Source organism: Erinaceus europaeus, chromosome 1, assembly GCF_950295315.1.
Source record: "Erinaceus europaeus chromosome 1, mEriEur2.1, whole genome shotgun sequence".
In the NCBI taxonomy this organism is placed as follows: Eukaryota; Metazoa; Chordata; class Mammalia; order Eulipotyphla; family Erinaceidae; genus Erinaceus; species Erinaceus europaeus.
Genome location: NC_080162.1, coordinates 150933879 through 150956138, shown reverse-complemented (window position 1 = coordinate 150956138; position 22260 = coordinate 150933879). Strand labels below are relative to the sequence as shown.

At 48.4% G+C, this 22260-nt stretch overlaps 2 protein-coding genes across 2 annotated transcripts; one reads left to right on the top strand and one right to left on the bottom strand.

The window, feature by feature from the left end:
• Positions 1-15807: 15807 nt before the first annotated feature.
• HGH1 (HGH1 homolog) lies at positions 15808-18633 on the top strand. The gene is made up of 6 exons (XM_007516074.3): positions 15808-16521; positions 16592-16692; positions 16819-16917; positions 17031-17122; positions 17203-17325; positions 17402-18633. The coding sequence occupies exons 1-6, from the start codon at positions 15884-15886 to the stop codon at positions 17579-17581; spliced, it is 1233 nt and encodes a 410-aa protein (XP_007516136.1). The 5' UTR covers positions 15808-15883; the 3' UTR covers positions 17582-18633.
• LOC103107298 (testis-specific serine/threonine-protein kinase 5-like) lies at positions 18609-21299 on the bottom strand. Its single transcript, XM_060197556.1, has 8 exons — positions 20960-21299; positions 20659-20766; positions 20312-20514; positions 20172-20227; positions 19569-19707; positions 19376-19491; positions 18990-19124; positions 18609-18914 (listed from the first exon to the last, which is right to left on the bottom strand). Exons 1-8 carry the CDS (start codon positions 21146-21148, stop codon positions 18745-18747), a joined length of 1116 nt encoding a protein of 371 aa, XP_060053539.1. The 5' UTR covers positions 21149-21299; the 3' UTR covers positions 18609-18744.
• Positions 21300-22260: the final 961 nt, after the last annotated feature.

The following is a 22260-nucleotide window of genomic DNA, read 5'->3' as shown; positions in this document are numbered from 1 at the left end:
CTCTTTCTTCCTCTCTATCTCCCCCTTCCCTCTTGATTTCTGACCGTCTCTATCCAACAAATAAGGAAAAATAGGGGCAGATGGTGCCACACCTTGTTGAGCCCACATGTTACAATGTGCAAGGACCTGGGTTCGAGCCCTCGGTGCTCACCTGCAGGGGGAAAGCTCTGCAAGTGATGAAGCGGGACTGCAGGTGTCTTTCTCTCTCTCTCTCTCTGCCTGTCTCCCCCTCCCCTCTAAATTTCTGGCTGTCTCTATCCAATAAATAAAAATAATTTAAAAAATTTTAAGGGGGTCAGGTGATAGCACAGTGGGTTAAGTGCACGTGGCGCAAAGCGCAAGGACCGGCAGAAAGATCCCGGTTCGAGCCCCCGCCTCCCCACCTGCAGGGGAGTTGCTTCACAGGCGGTGAAGCAGATCTGCAGGTGTCTGTCTTTCTCTTCTCCTCTCTTTCTTCCCCTCCTCTCTCCATTTCTCTCTGTCCTGTCCAACAACAGTGACATCAATAACAACAATAATAATAACAACAATGGTAAAACAACCAGGGTAACAAAAAGGGAAAAAATGGCTTCCAGGAGCAGTGGATTCATGGTGCAAGCACTGAGCCCCCCCCGACAGTAACCTTGGAGGCAAAAAAAATTTTTTTAATAATAAAAAAAAATAAATTTTAAGAAATTCACTGGGGGGGCAGGTGGTGGCACACCTGGTTAATCACACATGTTACAATGCACAAAGACCCAGGTTCGAGCCCCCAGTCCCCACCTGCAGGGGGGGAATGCTTTGAAAGTGGTGAAAGCAGTGTTGCAGGTGTCTCTCTGTCTCTCCCTATCACCCCCTTCCCTCTCAATTTCTGGATGTCTCTATCTAGTAAATAAAATAGATAATAAAAAATGTATTTTTAAAAAGAAAGAAATTCACTAGGAGTGGGGGAACTGTATAGGCATGAAGCCTCAGTAAAGCCCTAGCAGAAAAAAAAAAAAAATTTCCCTAGGGAAACAGCTCAACTGCTAAAGCATCAGACTTTCATATCTGAGGTTCCCAATTTAATCCCCACCACTACCAATCATACCAGACTAATTCTCTTGTCTATTTATTAATGACAAAGGAAAGATAGAAAGAACCAGACATTAATCTGGTACATGTGCTGCCGGGAATTGAACTCAAGACCTCATGTTTGAGAGTCTAGTGCCTTAGCCCACTGCACCACCTTCCAGACCACATCCTCTTGCTTTACTTTATTATTATTTATTTTGTTTTGCTTCCAAGGTTACTGTTGGGGCTTGGTGCGGGCACTACAAATCAACTGCCATTTTCCATTTTCTTGGATAGGACAGAGAGAAGTTAAGAGGGAAGAGGGAAATAAAGAGGAAGAGAAACACCTGCAGACCTATTTCTTCACTGCTTGTGAAGCAACCTCCCTGAAGGTGGGGAGCCAGGTGCTCGAACTGGTTTCCTTGCGCAGGTCCTTGTACTTCATACTATGTGCACTTAACCCAGTGCACCACCACCCAGTCCCATTATTATTATTATTATTATTACCTCCTGGTTTACTTTTGGGGCTTGGTGCCTGCCATTATGATATTTTTATAATCAGAATTTTTGTTTTAATCTGATGGGACAGGGAGAAATTTAGAGAGGAAGAGGAAATAAGAAGAGGGGTCGGGTGGTGGCACACCTGGTTGAGCACACAGGTTACTATACACAAGAACCTAGGTTCAAGTCCCTGCCCCCACCCCTTGCAGGGGGAAAGCTTCATGAGTGGTGAAGCAGTGCTGCAGGTGTCTGTCTCTCTCGTCATCACCCCCTCTCCTCTCATTTTCTGGCTGTTCCTATCCAATAAATAAATAAAGATATTTTTTCATTTATTTTTTTAATTAATTTTTTATATTTATTTTCCCTTTTGTTGCGCTTGTTGTTTTTCATTGTTGTTGTAGTTACTATTGTTATTGCTGTTGTCATTAGATAGGACAGAGAAATGGAGAGAGGAGGGGAAGACAGAGAGGAGGAGAGAAAGATAGACACCTGCAGAACTGCTTCACCGCCTGTGAAGCGACTCCCCTGTAGGTGGGGAGCCGGGAGCTCGAACCAGGAACCTTACGCTGGTCCTTGCGCTTTGCACCATGTGCACTTAACCCGCAGCGCCACCTCCCAACTCCCAAGATATATATATTTTTTATTTATTTTCCCTTTTGTTGCCCTTGGTTTTTTTGTTGTTGTTGTTGCTGTAGTTATTGTTGTTATTAATGTTGTTGTTGTTGTTGGATAGGACAGAGAGAAATGGAGAGAGGAGGGGAAGACAGAGAGGGGGAGAGAAAGATAGACACCTGCAGACCTGCTTCACCGCTTGTGAAGCGACTCTCCTGCAGGTGGGGAGCCGGGAGCTCAAACCGGGATCCTTATGCCAGTCCTTTCGCTTTGTGCCACGTGGGGATAACCCACTGCGCTACTGCTTGACACCCCGTAAAGATATATTTTTTTAAAGCCTGCATGGCAAGAAAAAATTCTTACAAAAAAAATGAGAGAGAAGGGGAGAGAAAGACACCTGCAGCACTACTTCACCACTTCTGAAATTTCCATCCTCACGCAAGAATGGTGGGGGAGACTTAAGCCCAGGTCCTTGCAAGTGGTAATATGAGTGCTCAAACAAGTCCACCAGCTCCTTCTCTCTCCAACTTCCCCTCCCCCACACCTCATGTGAAACACTCTCTCATACATAATAAATTTAAAAAAAAAAGAGGGCCAGGAGGTGGCACAGTGGATAAGGAACTGAACTCAAGTATGAGGTCTTGAGTTCTATCCCTGCACTGCATGTGCTAGAGTGATGCTCTGGTGCTTTCTCTCATTGATAAATAATAAGAAAGAGAAAAATATAAAATATAATGAAATGAAATAAATCTTGGGGTTGGGTGGTGGTGTCCCTGGTTGAATACACATGCTACAATGCACAAGGACTGGGGTTCAAGGCCCCGGTACCTACCTGCAGGGAGAAAGCTTCACAAGCAGTGAGGCAAGTATGTCTCTCTTCCTATCTCCCTCTATTTCCCTCTCTATCTCCCTCTCCCCTCTCAAATTCACTGTCTCTAGCCAGAATAAATAAATAAATAAATAAATAAATAAATAAAATCTTTTTAAAAAAGGGATGGGAAAGTAATATAGTGGTTAAGCACAAAGACTTTCATGCCTGAAGCTCCAAGGTCCCCAGGTCCAATACCTGGCACCACTATAAGCCAGAGCTGAGCAGTGCTCTGGTATTAAAAAAAAAAAAATGTGAATCTGATTCAACTTCCGGAGGCGGAGCTACAAGCAGCAGATCGCTTTCTCTCCTCTCCCGGATCAACTAGGAATACCAAAGGAGACCACCCGGGACCGAAACAAGAAAGGACTAGAATGACCACAGGAACCCACTTCTTCTTCTTCTAGCGTTTGCCCTTCTTCCGTAGCCAGTCAACAGCGTCAGGTTGAGCCTGATGTAAAGTTTCGAGACCTCCTTTGAATCTGGAGAGGTGGCAGTCTTTGACTATGTGGGTCATAGTCTGTCTGGAGCCGCAGGGGCAATTCGGGTCATCTCTGGCTCCCCAGCGATGGAACATAGCTGCGCACCGGCCATGGCCTGTTCGATAGCGATTGAGGAGGGCCCAATCATAACGTGCTAGGTCAAAGCCGGGTTGACGCTTGCAGGGGTCTGTGATGAGGTGTTTGTTCTTTACCTCAGCTGACTGCCAACTCTGTTTCCAAGAGACTGGAACAGAGAAGTTTAGTGTAGGCATAGGGGACCAGATTGGGTGATGAGACATCAAGCGTTGGACAGGGTGGGCGAAGATAGCCGCGTATATTGGCAGGTCCGGTCGAGCGTAGACGTGAGAAATGAACTTAGATGATGCCGCATCCCGACGAATATCTGGCGGGGCGATGTTGCTAAGAACTGGCAGCCATGGAACCGGGGTGGAACGGATGGTTCCAGAAATTATCCTCATGGAGGAATATAATTTGGAATCGACCAAGTGGACATGGGGGCTACGGAACCATACTGGGGCACAGTATTCTGCAGTGGAATAGCATAATGCCAGAGATGATGATCGTAGTGTGGAAGCGCTCACGCCCCATGAGGAGCTGGCCAGTCTTGCAATGATGTTATTCCTCGTGCCCACCTTTGCTGCAGTTTTTATGAGATGCATCACCCAGATGCATCCAGAATCTTCTGTTTTGGAGAAGAAACGATATAGTGTTGGCCACCCATGGAGGCAGGCATCTTGAGATCTTGACTAGGAGACCACGGTGCCAGACCGTGTCACAGGCTGCTGTGAGATCAACAAAGACAGCACCCGTCTTTAAATTCTTCTGGAATCCATTTTCAATGTAAGTTGAGAGGGCCAGGGCTTGTTCGCAGGTAGATCTTCCTGGGCGGAAACCAGCTTGGGCGGGTGATAGGAATTTCTCTGTAAGATGAGAAATACGTGACAGAAGCAGCCTCTCAAGGAGTTTGTAACACACGGAGAGGAGAGAAATTGGTCTATAGCTGGCAGCCAGTGTTGGGTCTTTCTTTGGTTTCAAAACCACTATAATCTTCGCACGATGCCAAACTTTGGGCATAGACTCAGATTCCAAGATGTGGGACAGGAATGAAGCAAGCCACTTCTTTGCCGCGGGACCCAGGTTAAGAATGAGTTCTGGGGTGATGTTATCATAGCCAGCAGCTGTTCCTGGTTTAACCCTCTTCAAAGCGTCTTCCAGTTCAGACAATGTAAAGGGAGAGAGTTTTGGAGATGGTCAAGATAACCGGAAGTGGGATGACCACTCATGGGAAATTTCTCTTTTCCAGACTGGGTCAATCTTAGCACGACCAACTTGAGTTAGGTGACTGGCCACTGAGTTTGGAGATACGGGAGGATGGGAGACGGGAGGGGGTTGGCTACCGGCACCCAGTCTGTGAAGAAGCTTCCAGGCCTTCCTACTTGAGTGGGTGAAGTTCAGACTTTCCGTGAGTTGTTGCCAGCGGGCTTGGCGTGCTGCATCCAGGGAGGCAATGAGATGGTCAGCCACATCTGGGTCACCCGACTCATCATACTGCTTTAGTAGTTGCTCGTGTTCGGGTTGCATTGGATCGACCTTCCCGTGGTGCATCCCGTGAGTACCCATTCATTGGGGAAACTGACAATCCTTCCTAGCCAAATGAATCCACATGGATCCCAGTCACTTCCAAAGCCATCAACAAGCAGCTCCTGACAGCTTTCAAGCTGTTGGTCCTGCTCTTCGAGTCCTCTAACTTAATGTTGAGGGGCTGTCCTTTGCCAAACGCGTTCTTATTGGTCAACTGGCGATACAATATCAGGCAGATGTTATCTGCCTACAAGAAACACATATAGCAGTCGATGAAGCTGCTCGATTCACCATCAGTGGATTCGATTTAATATGCTATAATCTCCATCCTAAACACGGCCGAGCCATCTACGCCAAATCGTGCCTTGCGGATGTTTACCACACGGCCTCTTCGACCTTCTACGACTCCATTACTATTGGAACTATTCAGCTCGTCAACATATATAAGCCTCCCAGTGCCTCATGGGATAATGAGGTCCTGCCTAGCCCGAATCACCCAGCCGTTTACGTTGGAGACTTTAATAGTCATCACCAAGACTGGGGATATTCCTCCACTCGTGCTGACGGCTCTATCTTAGCCGACTGGGCTTCAGCGAATGACCTCTCCCTATTATACGATCCCAAACAGCCAGGCTCTTTTCACAGTGCTAGATGGAATAAAGACTCGTCACCCGACCTGTGCTGGATTAGCACAGTCAACGGCCAAGCCTTTCCCGCTACAAGACAAGTTCTCAAGATCTTCCTGCACAGTCATCACCGCCCAGCTATCATCCACATTGGTCTCCAGCTCCCACTGATTCTGTGCTCGGAGAAACTAAGATGGAACTTTCGGAAAGCAAACTGGCGTCTGTTCAGTGATCTTACCAACAAATCTATTCCTGCAATTCCAATTAACTCTATCCCCTCTGAAGATTCCTACAGGCGCTTCCACCAAGCCATCTTCAAAGCAGCTTCCCAAGCCATTCCTCGTAGGAACCCACTAAATCACTGGTGAGTACAAACACGTGTGGCTAGTGACAGGAGAGAGGAGCCTAAGGAGAGATTAAGTGACTGCTAACAGTTCAGCAGTTTATCAGTGGAGACACCACTTCCAGACTGCTCCACCAACAAGGGGACAGCTTAAGGGAGGAGAGGACTCCCCAGAGACTCACCAAGTGCAACTCTGAGTCTCCATTGCTACTACCCTCAGAATCTGGAGCAGCAACAGGGAGGGACACCAGGGGACAGAGATCTAACCAGGAAACTCAGGAGAAGACCTATACCTCGGTGGCATAGCTGAGGGGCTGTGAAAGTCTCTTTGCATAACCACTGGATTATCTCTGCCACACCCTGCTTTATCTCTTGGTCAGGAGTCAGTGATTAAGCTGAAGCCTATTGATAGTTTAAAAGCCCTCAGGCTCCCATAGCCTACAGGGAAGAAAAAAAAAGGGGGGGCTTTTAAACCACTGAGCTCCAACTCAGAGATTTAAATACTATTGAAACAACTGTTAACTTCCGTCACTGTGAACCCTTTAATTAACTTACTTAGACACAAGTCAATCCAGGCAATAGTGATCAATAATTTGAAAAGTACTGATAAAGGGAACTCATAACATAATATATAAAATGGTTAAAACAACAAGAAAAAATATTGGATAATCAAACCAGGACAAGAAGCACAAAATAATGAGTTCGACATCCAAACATTAGCTAAGGAAATAATAACAGGAGTGAGTAAAGAATTTGAAAAAATTGTAATCAGAAATACAGGAACAACAAATGAGAATATGGAAGAAAATACTAATTATCTCATGGTTATTAGAGAGCTGAAAGCTGAAATCACTGAGCTAAGAATGCAACTAGCTGAACAAGCTAAAACAGTATCAGAACAGGGCAACAAAATAGATGAACTCCAGAAAACAATATAGGGCAGAGAGAATAGAATCTATGAGGCTGAAGACAGAATTAGCAAGATTGAGGATGAATTAGAGACAACCAAAAAAGAAGTAAGAGATCTCAAAAGGAGATTAATAGCTGCTGAAAAAAACAAGTGAGTCCTATGGGATGACTTCAAAAGAAACAATATACGCATTATTGGCATACCAGAGGAAGAAAGAGAAGGAGAGGAAGAAAGCATTTTCCAGGCCATAATAGCTGAAAATTTCTATAGTCTAGACAACATCAAAGACATAAAGATTCAAGAAGTCCAGAGGGTCCCAAACAGAATTAACCCAGACCTAAAGACACCAAGACATATCATACTTAGAATGGAAAGGAAGAAGGATAAAGAAAGGATCCTGAAGGCTGCAAGAGAAAAACAAAGAGTCACCTACAAAGGAAAACCCATAAGATGAGCAGCAGACTTCTCCATACAAACACTACAGGCCAGAAGAGAATGGCAAGATATCTATCAGGTGCTCAATGAGAAAGGCTTTCAGGCAAGAATACTGTATCCTGCTAGATTGTCATTCACACTAGATGGAGGCATCAAAACCTTCTCAGACAAGGAACAGTTGAAGGAATCAACTATCACCAAGCCTGCCCTGAAAGAAGTTCTGAAAGGTCTCCTATAAACAACCAGACCACCACAAATAGGACATATATCAAAACACTCTAAAAACTCTACAAGAATGGTGTTAAAATATCTTCAATCTTTGATATCAATAAATGTCAATAGCCTGAATTCACCTATTAAAAGACACAGAGTAGGAAGATGGATCAGAAAACACAACCCAACAATATGCTGTCTACAGGAAACCCACCTAACTCAACAAGACAAACACAGACTTAAAGTGAAAGGATGGAAAACTATCATACAAGCCAATGGCCCACAAAAAAGGGCGGGAACAGCTATTCTCATATCTGACATGATAGACTTTAAAATAGATAAGATTAAAAAAAGATAGGAATGGACACTACTTAATGCTCAGAGGATCAGTCAATCAAGAGGACTTAACAATTATTAACATCTATGCACCCAATGAGAAGCCATCTAAATACATCAAACTTCTACTGAAAGAGCTACAGCAATATATTAACAGTAACACAATCATAGTAGGGGACTTCAACACCCCACTCTCTCAACTTGACAGATGATCCAGGCAGAAAATCAATAAAGACATAAGGGAGCTAAATGAAGAGATAGATAAACTAGAACTATTGGACATTTTCAGAGTCATTCACCCCAAGAAACTTGAATACACATTTTACTCAAATCCACATGGGTCATTCTCAAGGATAGACCATATGTTAGGCCACAAAGACAGCATCAGCCAATTCAAGAGCATTGAAATTATCCCAAGCATGTTCTCAGACCACAGTGGAATTAAACTAACACTTAACAATCAACAAAAGATTAGTAACAGTCCCAAAATGTGGAAGCTCAACAGTACACTTCTTAACAACTTCTGGGTCAAAGAGGAAATCAAGGAAGAAATCAAAATGTTTCGAGAGTTCAATGAAAATGATGACACAGGAAAAACTCTTTTCCACATAAATTTTAAAGACATTTTCAATGAAACGAATCCAATTACAAAGAAGACTAAGGCAAGTATAAAGCTATGGGACTACATCAAATTAAAAAGCTTCTTCACAGCAAAAGAAACCACTACCCAAACCAAGAGACCCCCTCACAGAATGGGAGAAGATCTTTACATGCCATACATCAGATAAGAGTTTAATAACCAACATATATAAAGAGCTTGCCAGACTCAACAACAAGACAACAAATAACCCTATCCAAAAATGGGGGGAGGACTTGGACAGAATATTCACCACAGAAGAGATCCAAAAGGCCAAGAAACACATGAAAAAATGCTCTAAGTCTCTGATTGTCAGAGAAATGCAAATAAAGACAACAATGAGATATCACTTCACTCCTGTGAGAATGTCATACATCAGAAAAGGTAACAGCAGCAAATGCTGGAGAGGGTGTGGGGTCAAAGGAACCCTCCTACACTACTGGTGGGAATGCAAATTGGTCCAACCTCTATGGAGAACAGTCTGGAGAACTCTCTGAAGGCTAGAAATGGACCTACCCTATGACCCTGCAATTCCTCTCCTGGGGATATATCCTAAGGAACCCAACATATCCATCCAAAAATATCTGTGTACACATATGTTTTTGGCAGCACAATTTATAATAGCCAAAACCTGGAAACAACCCAGGTGTCCAACAACGGATGAGTGGCTGAGCAAGTTGTGGTATATATTATACAATGGAATACTACTCACCTGTAAAAAATGGTGACTTCATCGTTTTCAGCCGATCTTGGATGGACCTTGAAAAAATCATGTTGAGTGAAATAAGTCAGAAACAGAAGGATGAATATGGGATGATCTGACTCTCAGGCAGAAGTTGAAAAACAAGATCAGAAAAGAAAACACAAGTAGAACCTGAAATGGAATTGGTGTATTGCACCAAAGTAAAAGACTCCAGGGTGGGTGGGTCCATGAAGGATGATAAATGACATAGTGGGGGTTATATTGTTAAATGGGAAACTGGGGAATGTTATGCATGTACAAACTATTGTATCTACTGTTGAATGTAAAAATATCAATTCCCCAATAAAGAAATAAATTATAAAAAAAATTATGGAGGGGAAGGGAGCGGGGGGGGGAGGCTGCAGTCATTTGATACAGGGGTATTCAGAATCCCATCATTACTTTGCTACCTGTAGGCTGGAGGAGAGAAGAATGAGTAAAGGGGCTCCCCATTCTTTATCAGAAGAGCAGAAAGGGCAGCATACCCTGGTCCCTTCCATCTTAAAGTTGCCAAAAAGTGGAATTTGTGAGGTACATGAGATGTGAGCTTCATTGGGAGTATATAGAATAATGGTTATGCAAAGAGACTCTCATGCCTGAGGCTCTGAGGTCCCAGGTTCAAGCCCCCAGACCACCATAAGCCAGAGCTGGTCAGTGCTATGGTAAACAAGAAAAAAACAATGTGACCTATATGCACTGGCTAATGGTCATGGTTTTCCTCTGTTTTTATTGTCACCAGGGTTATTACTGGGGCTTAGTGCCTGCATGACAAATCCACTCCTCACAGCCATTTTTATCACTTTCTTCCATTCTTCTCCTCCTCCTCCTCCTCCACAGTAGATAGTGAGAGACACCTGTAGCACTGCTTCACTGCTCCTAAGCTTCCCCTTGTGGGTGGGGACTTGAACCCTGGTCCTCATTCATGGTAACATGTGCACTCTACTGGGTGCACCACCCCTCAGCCACATGCTCTTCCATGTGAGTGTTATTCCAACTTTTCCCACCTCTCCCCTCAGGGTCTGAGCAGTGTCTTCTTCCTTGTACTCCAGCCTCAACTCCAGAAGTTTATTCTCTATGGTTACCTGGTTAGTATTGGTTGCCTTTGGGGAGAGAGCTCAGTCCATCAGGGCACAGAAGTTGCATGCCTGAGGCCCCAGAGACCACAGGTTCATTAAATAAATAAATAAATAAATAAATAAATAAATAAATAAATAAATAAATAAAATAAAAAACTGATTGCCCTGTGTTGCCCCTGACTTGCACCTAAGCAGAGCACTCTCTTCAGCCAGACCTGGAGACTTGACAATTTTATTGTCCAGGGGAGGAGCTTCATTCCTATAGATGGCGCTGTGAGTATAGTGGGTGGCTTCTGCTGCTTCATGAATTAGTTTTTTTAAGTATTTTATTTATTTATTGTATAGAGATAGAAGTCGAAAACTAAATAAATAAAAGTCGAGAGGGAGGGAGTCAGGCGGTAGCACAGCGGCTTAAGCACACATGGCACAAAGCTCAAGGACCAGCATAAGGATCCCGGTTTGAGCCCCCCGACTCCCCACCTGCAGGGGAGTCGCTTCACAAGTGGTGAAGCAGGTCTGCAGGTGTCTGTCTTTCTCTCCCCCTCTCTGTCTTCCCCTCCTCTCTCCATTTCTCTCTGTCCTATCTAATGACATCAATAACAACAACAATAATGACAACAACAATAAAAAGCAAAAGTAACAGAAGGGAAAATAAATATAAAAAATTAAAAGGAAGAAAAAAAAAACTAGAAGGGTTGGTTGGGGAGATAGCATAACGGTTATACAAAAGACTTCTGTGCCTGAGCTACCAAAGGTCCCCGGTTCAATCCCAAAGCTGATCAGTGCTCTGGGGAAAACAAAAACCTAGCAGTAAGGCGTAGGGACATTAAAAACCACAAGGGGTGGGAGCGGGATTAAAACACTAAAGAGAACCAAGATGGCAAAACTTGGAACCTAGAAACTCACCAGCAACTCAGAGGTCAGAACGTGTGCCCAAATGACTGCTTTCGTGTTAAGACGGGACACACAGACCACTGCTTTAGGAATAACAGCACCGAGGTCACACGTAGGGAAATAAAGTGAGCATTGTGATCATATTTTAAACTAGCTGGGTCTTTCTTCCTTCTTTCTATTTCTCATAGAACACGTTTAACCAGATTTAATTGCTTTTTTTTTTTTTTTCTTTTTCATCTCTGGGGTTATCACCGGGGCTTAGTAAGAATCCACTACTCCTGGTGGCCATTCCCCCCCCCCCCATTTTATTCAATACGACAGAGAAAAATTTAGGGGGGGGAGATAGACAGGGAGAGAGAAAGACACACAAGACACACACCTGCAGACTCGCTTCACTGCTGGTCTAGTGAAGCAAGTGTCCTTGCTGCAGGTGGGGACCGAGAGCTCAAGGATCCTTGTGTGGGTCCTTACACATAGTACTGTGTGCACTTAACCAGCTGTGCCACTGCCCAGCTCCAAGATTTAAATTCTAATGAGTATAATTGCAGAGTTACATAAAAATTCTAGGTTTTGGGGGTCGGGCGGTGGCGCAGTGGGATAAGCGCACGTGGCGCTAAGCGCAGGGACCGGCGGAAGGATCCCGGTTCGAGCCCCCGGCTCCCCACCTGCAGGGGAGTCGCTTCACAGGCGGTGAAGCAGGTCTGCAGGTGTCTGTCTATCTCTCCCCCTCTCTGTCTTCCCCTCCTTTCTCCATTTCTCTCTGTCCTATCCAACAACAAAGCAACGTCAACAATGGCAATAATAACCGCAACGAGGCTGCAACAACTAGGGCAACAAAAAGGGGGCAAAATGGCCTCCAGGAGCGGTGGATTCATGGTGCAGGCACCGAGCCCAGCAATAACCCTGGAGGGGAAAAAAAAAAAAAAGAAAAAAGAAGAAGAAAAGAAAAGAAAAGAAGAGAAAAAGAGAAAAAAGAAAATAAAAAGAAAAAAAAATTCTAGGTTTTGGGGAGTCGGGCAGTAGCGCAGTGGCTTAAGCGCACGTGGCACAAAGCACAAGGACAGGCATAAGGATCCCAGTTTGAGCCCCTGGCTCCCCACCTGCAGGGGAGTCGCTTCACAGGCGATGAAGCAGATCTGCAGGTGTCTATCTTCCTCTCCTTCTCTCTGTCTTCCCCTCCTCTCTCCATTTCTCTCTGTCCTATCTAACAACAATGACATCAGTAACAACAACAGTAACTACAACAATAAAACACAAGGGCAACAAAAGGGAAAATAAATTTTTTTTAAAACTTCTAGGTTTAAGAATGTAGATTTGAGGGGGCCAGGCAGTGGTGTACCCATTTAAGTGCTCATATACCTGTGTACAAGAGCCAGGTTCAAGCCCCTGGTCCCCACCTGCAGGGGGAAAGCTTCAAGCATAGTGAAGAGGGCTACAGGTATCTTTGTCTCTCTCCCTATCTCCCCCTCCCCTCTCAATTTCTATCTCTATCCAATAATATTTTTAAATATGTAGATTTGGGGAGTCAGGTGGTAGCACAGTGGGCTAAGCACATGTGGCACAAAGCGTAAGAATAGACATGAGAATCCCAGTTCGAGCCCCCGGCTCCCCACCTGCAGGGGAGTCACTTCACAGGTGGTGAAGCAGGTCTGCAGGTGTCTATCTTTCTCCCCCTCTCTTTATTCCCCTCCTCTATTTCTCTCTGTCCTATCTAACAATGACAACATCAATAACAACAATAATAACTACTACAACAATAAAAAACTAGGGCAATAAAAGGGAAAATAAAATATAATAAATTTTTAAAAAATATATGTAGATTTGAGAAACAGATCCCTGCTCCACTATTCATTATGTTCTACTTTTGCCTTTTTTGTTTGTATGAAGTGCTGGGGGTGGGGGGGGCCGGCAGGCAATAATGCACCTGATTAAGTGCACATATTACCATGTTTGAGCCCCTGCTCCCCACCTGCGGGGGGGGGGGGTCACTTCATAAGCGATGAAGCAGGTCTGCATGTATTTTTCTCCTCTACCTCCACTCTCCTCTCAATTTCTCTCTGTCCTACCAAGTGTAACAGAAAGAAAAAGAAAAAGGTTCCCAGGAGCAGTGAATTCATAGTGCCAGCACTGAGACCCAGCAATTATCCTGGTGGCAATAAAAAATAAAATGAAGTGCTAGAGATTGAACACTTGGTCTTAACACATGCACACTACATGTTCTACAGCTGAGCCACTTCCCTGGCACCTGGATTTCATTTTTGAGGAACAGATAATTTTCTATGACAGCTGAACTATTTCATACGTCAAACACTGTGCATGAGATTTTCTTTTTTTTTTTTTTTAATTCCCTTTTGTTGCCCTTGTTGTTTTATTGTTGTAGTTATTACTGATGTCGTTGTTGTTGGATAGGACAGAGAGAAATGGAGAGAGGAGGGGAAGACAGAGAGGGGGAGAGAAAGACAGACACCTGCAGACCTGCTTCACCGCCTGTGAAGGGACCTGCCTGCAGGTGGGGAGCCGGGGGCTCGAACCGGGATCCTGACGCCGGTCCTTGAGTTTAGCGCCACCTGCGCCTAACCCGCTGCGCTACAGCCCGACTCCCTATGCATGAGATTTTCAAAGAATATATATCCCCACCAACAGCTATTTTTTTAATAATTTTTTTTTATTTAAGAAAGGATTAATTAACAAAACCAACAGCTATTTTTAATCTCTTTATTGTAGCCATCCTAGTGGATGTGGCATCAGTGATGTGTTCTTTTACAAACTGGGCAAAAAGTACCACCATGATCAGGCTGCTCTCAGAGATCCAAAAAGGGGGGAGCCCTAAGCTTAAATTTAGGAATCTTCAGTTATCAGATGAACAGATAGGAACTGAGCAGCTGGAAGCAGAGGCTAATTTTCTTTATTTTTAATTTTATTTATTGGATATAGAGAAATTGAGGGGGAGATAGAGATGGAGAGAGGCAGAGAGACACCTGCAGCCCTATTTCACCACTTGTGAAGCTTTCCCCCTGCAGGTGGGGACCAGGGGCTTGAACCTGAGTCCTTGCACACTGCAGTGTGAGCGTTTAACCAGGTGTACCACTGCCTGCCCTGAGACTGACTTTATTAGATTAGTTGTTCAAGGAACTCAACTCCTGACACTTAGGAAGCTGTCAGCCATGACCAAAGCAGGGAGGAAGAGTATTCTTGCAAAGGGGGGTGGCTAGTGCAGGGCCAGAAAGACACTAGCATGCTCAGGGGAGGTCTAGAGATGCAGTCCACGTGTCTTGTGTCCCTAACAAGCAGCCCATGGACCAGGATATGGCAGGTGACAAAATGCTAAAGGAAACAGCAAATACATTTTTTGCCCTCATGCTCTCTCAAGTTCATCTGTGTGTGCCTCCTAGGGTGATTGGCTCAGTAGTGTGCACTCAAAGAACAAGGTTAGAGTCCTGCCTGGACAAATCTCCTGTAAATAATAAAACCATCTTCAACGAGGACCAAGTAGCAGAAATCCCCAGGTCCTTTTCTTCTCCCTCTCCCCCCCCCCCCCCATCAATAGACCTATGTATCCATTGGGTAGAGAAAGAAATCCGGGAGAGAAGGGGAAGATATGGAGAGAGACAAACACCTGTAGCACTGCTTCATTGCTTTCCATTTACAGGTGGGGTCCTGAGGTTTGAGCCCTTGTCCTGCCACGTTGTAACGTGCGCTAAACTGCGTGTGAGTCACAGCCCAGCCCCCACCCCCACCCCCAAGTCCTTATCTTTTTTTTTCAGTATTTTTTTATTTATGTGTTTTTTAAATTATTTCTTTATTGGGGAATTAATGTTTTACATTCAACAGTAAATACAATAGTTTGTACATGCATAACATTCCCCAGTTTCCCATTTAACAATACAACTCCCACTATGTCATTTATCATCCTTCATGGCTTATCTTTCTTCTATGCTGAGAAAACTTGTCTTTGGCAGGTGAAAACAATGTGGAACCACAGGAAAACGAAGAGAAAGGGAGAGTGGTCCGGGAGGTGGAGCACTGTATATAGGGCGTTGGATTCTCAAGCATGAGAGTCCAGCAAATCTGCTGGACCCTGCAGTATCCTCAGAACAGACCCTTTTGTCACTTTCCTTTCCGTGGGAGTCAGTTTCCTAGGGGGTTTCTGTTCCACCAAATGAAAGAAGTCCGAACAAATACCACACGGTCACCCCTTCCAGGTGCCTGAGGGCCTAGCCTCGGTCTCCCAGGGCCCCGTCGCCACCCTCAGCATCCAGGTTGGGGTGACTGGAGTGCCACAAAACTAAGCGCAGGGTTTTGCTTCTGTAAGAACAGATGTCACAACCATCCCAGGCCACTCTAACCCCTGCCGGCAGAGGTCATAGTCTCCTGGGCCAACCGCATCCCACAATGCCTGGCACGGAGTGGCCCCGCCTACACGCTCTGATCCCGCCCCCTGCGCAGGATCGGCAGCCTTGGATTGGTCGCTGCCACTTCCGCTACGCGATGAATTGGCGGTGGGCTAGGCAGCGGCCCAAGTACTGACTCAGGGTGGGTCCTTTGGACTGTGCGGGTGACTTCTAGGGGCCTGCATGGGGGAGACCAAGGTAGGGCCTGGCGTATCCGCTGATGGCGTCGCTCCCGCAGACTCACACACACTGGAGGCCAGCCTGGAGGCAGAGGCGGCCAAGCTGCTGCCCTTCCTGGAGCCCGCGGCGCGGGCAGACCTGCAGGCGGCGGCGGCGCAGCATGTGCTGGCGATGACCGGCTCCAAGCCGTGCCGCCAGCTACTGGCCGGGCAGGCTACACTGCTGCGGGCGCTGGTCGAACTGGCAACGGCCCCGGCCCCGGCCCCGGCCCCGGCCCCAGCCCGCGACGCCGCGCGCGCGCTGGTCAACTTGGCCGCAGATCCGGACCTGCACGAGTCTCTGCTGGCTGCGGAGCCCGGGCTGCCTGCCCGCCTGCTGGGTCGCGTGCTAGACCCGCAGTGGCCCTGGGCCGAGGAGGCGGCCGCCGTGCTGGCCAACCTCAGCCGCGAGCCGGGGCCGTGCGCCGAGCTGATGGAGGCACTGGCGGCCGCCGAGCCGGGCGAATGTGGCCTGGAGCGGCTGGTGTGTGCACTCTGCAGGCCCGACTACAATGCCCGGGCGCCCCTGCATTACTTGGGACCGATACTCTCCAATCTCAGCCAGCGTCCCGTGGCGCGGGCCTTCCTTCTGGACCCGGACAGGTGGGCTCTAGTTGACTTCGAGGAGGGGTGGAAGTGAGCAGGGGCAGCACTGAGTGGTTCCTCCTTCCAGGTGCGTGGTCCAGCGGCTGCTCCCCCTCACGCAGTACTCAGACTCTTCAGTCCGTAGGGGTGGTGTAGTGGGAACACTTCGAAACTGCTGCTTTGAGCACCGTGAGTGGCAGAGTGGGTCGTGCAGTGGGAGAGGAGAAAGGGAAGAGGCCGAAGCCTGGGACCCTTTTGGACTAGTTTGCTCTTTCTCCCTCTCCTTCTTCCTCTTTACCCCCTCATCTCCCCTAGGACACCATGAATGGTTGCTTGGGCCTGAGGTGGACATTCTCCCTTTCTTACTACTGCCCCTGGCTGGGCCAGAGGAATTCTCTGAGGAGGAGATGGACCGTGAGTGACTTGGCCAGGCACCCAGCAGGGGTAAAGGGAGGGCGCCTTTCAGAACTGAGCAGGGTCTGGCCTAGACATCAAACAGAGACCAGTCAATCCCACAATCACCCCAGGGCTTCCCGTGGACCTGCAGTATCTGCCGTCAGACAAGCAGCGAGAGCCTGATGCCGACATCCGCAAGATGCTAATTGAAGCCATCATGCTGGTGAGCAGGCGCCATACTTCATGCTTACTGCTTACTGTCGGCCTGCACCTTGACACCAAGGACTCTCTTTATCTTTACAGCTGACGGCCACAGCCTCTGGTCGGCAGCAGGTGAGGGACCAGGGAGCCTATCTGATCTTGCGGGAGCTGCACACCTGGGAGCCAGAGCCTGATGTGCGGTTAGCCTGTGAGAAACTCATCCAGGTGGGTGTAGGGCTGGGGGTGGGTGTCCAGAGAGTGAGAGTCCAGCCAAGCACTTACCTGGCTTCTCTGCTGTCAGGTTCTTATTGGGGATGAGCCAGAGCACGGCATGGAAAACCTGCTGGAAGTGCAGGTCCCAGAGGATGTGGAGCAGCAGCTGCAAAAGCTGGACCTCCAGGAACAGGAGGAGTGTCAGCGGCAGCAGCTGGAGCAGCAATTGGCCCCTGACCAGCAAGCTGAGGACAGCACACCCACCTGAAGTCCTGCACCCCACTACTAGTGCCAGGCCTGCCTCTGGATTCCTTAACTCTGAAACTGTGCTCTGCTTGGTTTGAGCTCTAGATCAGTGCTGAGGTCTCTAGGGCAAATGACAAGTAACTTTCATAGGCTTGAGGGCACCTGTCTGTTCCTTGTGGCATCCAGCAAGAATCCAGACTACTCAGAAGAGCATTCTTCAGCCAGAGTCAACCAGAGCCCTCTGATTCTCAGGTACTGCCAGTGAGATAGGGTACTGTTAGTGAGACCATAAGCCTTCTCCTAACTATGGAGCAGGACAGGAAAACATTCAAGTCCTGAGAAGCCAGTGCAGCATTCCAAGTACTGCTGTGAGTTTGGGCCTAGCAGGGGACCAGGTACAGGCAGTGGCCACCAGTCTTTCGTAGAATCCTCAGCTTCTTTACCAGAGAGCAGCCTTAGCAGGCTGACCCCCTGTGACTCACCAGCTATCCTTGGAGCAGGCTTCCCACTGTCCTTGGAGCACTAGCTGACTACCTATTCCATCCTCTCCACCTTCCTGTTTGGCCCATGCCCTAGACTTTTCCTTCACCCCTCGGTAGCTCCTCATGTCCTCTCTCAGTCCTTACCTGACCCACATCCTTGCTGTCATTCAGCTAGGCCCTATTCCTGGTCAGCTGTCCCATCCCCCAGCTTCAGCTGCCCTGGAGCCCCTTGCCTGCCACACAGAAGCCTCTGCTGTGCCTTGAAGCTGCCTTTTGCCCAGTCCATTCCCTTGATGTGCCCTCTCTGAGCCCATGCAGGACCAGGGACACCATCCTCATCTGACTTCTTGTGCTACCATGTTCTGTGAGCTTGTTGTCCCACTGTGTCGTTTCCTGGACTTCCCAGCAAACCTGCTGCCAGTTTTTGCACAGAAGCCAGTTTTTGCTACCCCCTTCTTCACTTCCCCCATCCTGGCTGTCCCCCACCCTAATCCCCAGTTAAACACTGCTTGGAGGTGTGTGACATCATATTTCCCTCTTCTGTACTGAGATGGGGACACCATGGTCTTGAAAATAAACTCTTTATCTAGCAGCGCCCTGCCCTCAGTTGACCAGATAGTGCCCAGTTGTGCCCCCGAAGGCAGATTTGGAGACCAGAGGCAGTGGCTGCCTGGTAGTACCTGGGGCGAGTGGCCATTGAGCTCTAAAGTCCCAGCCCAGCAGAGTCCGCACTTTGTCTCAGCCAGGATTCAAGGGGCTTATGGCCTGAGGCAAGCCTCTCCTGGGGGACACCCTGCCACTGGAGGTGATGCGACTGCAAGAATGGCCTTGGAGTTTTGAGTTCCTCATCAGGTTCCTCATCAACCAGCTTCTCTGTAACACATAGCAGGTGGAGGCTCAGGGGATGTCTCAAAGCCATCCACCTGCCCTATGGGGGGCCCTGCCCACCTGGTGCCAGTTCCAGCAGGGCACTGAAGAATGTGTGTGTGCTGGGCAGAATCCAGCAGTGTGTGGCCACCTGCTGCAGATCCAGCCGCTTGAGTGGGCACAGCTGCAGCAGACCCCGGATCAGGTCCTGACACTCTGCAGGCGAGCAAGTCTTGAGGCTGCAACATCCCCTATGCACCACTCACTCCCACCAGACTTGGGAGTGGGGGGTTCACCGGTGTATGGCTTGCTTAGGGGCTCTTCTGCCTTTCCAGGGTTAAGACCCTGAGCCAATCCCACCTAACCCTGGGTCACCAGCCTGGAAGATGGGTCATCAGGTCAGTCCCCTCCAGCCCCACCTCCACCAGGCAGACCCAGATGTCCAGCTGCCCCTCGGCTGAGCTCACCTGTGGACAGACCTGGCCGGAAGGTGGGGCCCCGGCGCATCATGTGCAGCATGCAGTGGGGCTGGCGCTCCTTGAAGGGCAGCTTCCCCATCACCATGGCATAAAGGATGACACCTCTGGGGGCGTGGGCTCCTCAGGGCCTGTCCATCTCACCTCCCAGCTGCCAGAGGTGCCCTGGGGGGTGAGTACTCACAGGCTCCACAGGTCAGCCTGCTCCCCATTGTATTTCTTGCTCATGAGGATTTCGGGGGCGGTGTAGGCCACTGAGCCACAGAAGGTGCTCAGCAGGGAGCTCTTGGGTCCTGTCACTGCCTGGTTGGCGAAGCCAAAGTCTGTAGAGGGCAGAGAATCTAAGGTACATCGAACTCAGGGTGGTTAGGAAGGGTATGGCGGTATAGCAAAATGGTTATGCAAAGAGACTTTCATGCCTGAGGCTCTCAAGTCCCAGGTTCAATCCCCCACACCATCATAAGCCAGAGCTGAGCAGTGCTTTGGTTAAAAAAAAAAAAGGAAGGGTATGGCCACCAGTGTAGACAGAAATGCTACTGAACCAGTAGGGTCCTGGTGGAGGGTAGGGGTGGGATATAGCCCCCCCTTTGGGTGGCAGGTCCAATCTCGCTGGGGTTAAAGGTCTAGGGCTGGTAGTATATATGCTGAGGCCATGGGTAGGGTCTGGTGTGAACTGCAGTTAAGAGAGGGGTTCAAGTCTTCTGCAGCAGCAGGCTGGCTATTCTAGAAGGTACACTGCATCCTGCAGAAGTATGGCTATGCCAGATGAGGCTGCAGGCTTACTTACCTGTCAGCTTCAGGAAGCCTCGGTCATCCAGCAGAATGTTCTCACACTTTAGGTCCCTGTGCAGGGAAAGTGAGTTGGGACTCAGCCTATCTGGGGGGTGGGGGGAGCTCTCTACACACAGTGGTGGATGGCCCCCTTACCGGTGCACGATTCCTGTATTGTGGCAGTGGGCAATGGCGCTGACTAGCTGCCAGAACAGTCTGCGGGCCTCCTCTTCCTCCAGCCCTGGGGAGTAACGCTGTGCTGACACCATGTTGATGTGCTCCAGCAAGTCACCACGGTCTGCCAGTTCCAGCACCAAATAGGAGCGTTCGCTGTTTTGGTAGGTTTCATACAACTGCACCTGCAGGATCCCCACCAGTCATCACCCCAGAGAGGGGTTGACCAGGGCATAGGAACACAGTGTCAGCATGGGAGTGGGTCCCGAGGCTAAGGATCAGAGGAGTGCCCCCAGGTGGGGTGTGGGCAGGAAGGAGAATCTACCCACCACATTCAGGTGCTTATAGGTGGCATTGAAGGAGGAGATCTCCCGTGGCAGGAACTTCCGGGAGAACTCTGGGGGGGCCTTGGCAGTGGAGATGATCTTGATGGCCACCTGTGGAGGTAAGGGTGACTGCCATGTGAATACCACTGCCCCTTCCAGCAGGGCTGTGAAGGACAGGTACCAGAGTTTGTGCAGCTGGCTGAACTCAAGCAGTTCCCACCTTCCCACTTTCAGCCATTTTGGGTGTTAAAGGCCCTGCAGAGCTGTGGTCTCTAGGCCAGAGCCAGACTTCTCCCAGCCTCACCATGGTGTGGTGCTTGCCCCGCAGATCAGAAGCCAGCTTGGGGTTGTTCTGGATGCACTCGTGTGTGGCATAGGCCAGGTAGACTTTGGAAAAGGTCCCAGAGCCGATCTTCTTGGAGGAGAGCAGGTAGCCCTTGTCCCAACATTCGCGCACCTGCTCCAGGAAAGTGTGCCGGCTGCTGCTTTTCATGGAGGGCAGGGGCCAGCAGGACCAGATTACCCAGCTCCTGGGCAGGGGCACGGGCCGGAGGCAAGTCCTGTAGCTTCGGCAATTATAGCCAAGCTCTGAAGACTGCTGAGTTGGAAGTAGAAGGGTGAGTCCAGGGGAGGGACCAAGGCTAAACTCCAGGTAGGACGTTGACAGCCTTGGAATGATGCTGGAGGAGGGGTGGGTTCTGGGAAAGCAGAGCACATTCTAGAATAGAGGGTTCTAGAGCTATACCTGCATTGTGCTCTAGAAGGAAGTGTCCTGTGCCAGAGGGCCTGCCTGGCCGGAGAATATCTTACTAGAAGCGCACCTCAAGAGTGTGGGCTGAGAACCCCCACGGGTTGGAGACAGGATAAAGCCACAAGAGGCTATTGAAACTGGGAAAGGGGGCTGGGCATTGACACCCAATTTAGCCTACACATTAGTATGCTTAAGGATCTGGTTTCAAGCCCCCAGTCTCCATGTGCAGAAGAGTATCTTCACAAGTGGTAGAGCAGTGCTGCAGGTGTCTCTTGCCCTTTCTTCTCTCTGTCATTTAAAAAGAAAGCTCGGGCTGTAGCACAGCGGGTTAAGCGCACTTGGTGCAAAGCGCAAGGACCAGCATAAGGATCCCAGTTTGAGCTCCCGGCTCCCCACCTGCAGGGAGTCGCTTCACAGGCAGTGAAGCAGGTCTGCAGGTGTCTTTCCCCCTCTCTGTCTTCCCCTCCTCTCTCCATTTCTCTCTGTCCTATCTAACAATGACGACATCAATAACAACTACTACAACAATTTAAAAAAAAAAGGGCAAAAAAAGAAAAAAAATTAAAAAAAAAAAAAAAGCTCTTGGCAGTGTGGTCCGGGAGGTAGCGCAGTGATAAAGCTTTGGACTCTCAAGCATGAGGTCCTGAGTTCAATCCTGGGCAGCACATGTGCCAGAGTGATGTCTGGTTCTTTCTCTCTCCTATCTTTCTCATTAATGAATTACATCTTAAAAAAAAAAAGAAAAGAAAGAAAGCTCTTGGGAGTCAGGTGTTAGCACAGCGGGTTAAGCGCACGTAGCGCAAAGTGGCAAGGACCGCCAAAAGATTCCCGGTTTGAGCCCCCGGCTCCCCAAC

Coding starts and splice junctions, on each gene's coding strand:
- HGH1 (XM_007516074.3), top strand. CDS start 15,884: ATGGGGGAGACCAAGGTAGGGCCTGGCGTATCCGCTGATGGCGTCGCT. Junction 16,693..16,818: donor AAACTGCTGCTTTGAGCACC/GTGAGTGGCAGA, acceptor CATCTCCCCTAG/GACACCATGAATGGTTGCTT. Junction 16,918..17,030: donor CTCTGAGGAGGAGATGGACC/GTGAGTGACTTG, acceptor CAATCACCCCAG/GGCTTCCCGTGGACCTGCAG.
- LOC103107298 (XM_060197556.1), bottom strand. CDS start 21,148: ATGAAAAGCAGCAGCCGGCACACTTTCCTGGAGCAGGTGCGCGAATGT. Junction 20,767..20,959: donor GGGGCAAGCACCACACCATG/GTGAGGCTGGGA, acceptor TTACCTCCACAG/GTGGCCATCAAGATCATCTC. Junction 20,515..20,658: donor CCTATAAGCACCTGAATGTG/GTGGGTAGATTC, acceptor GGGATCCTGCAG/GTGCAGTTGTATGAAACCTA.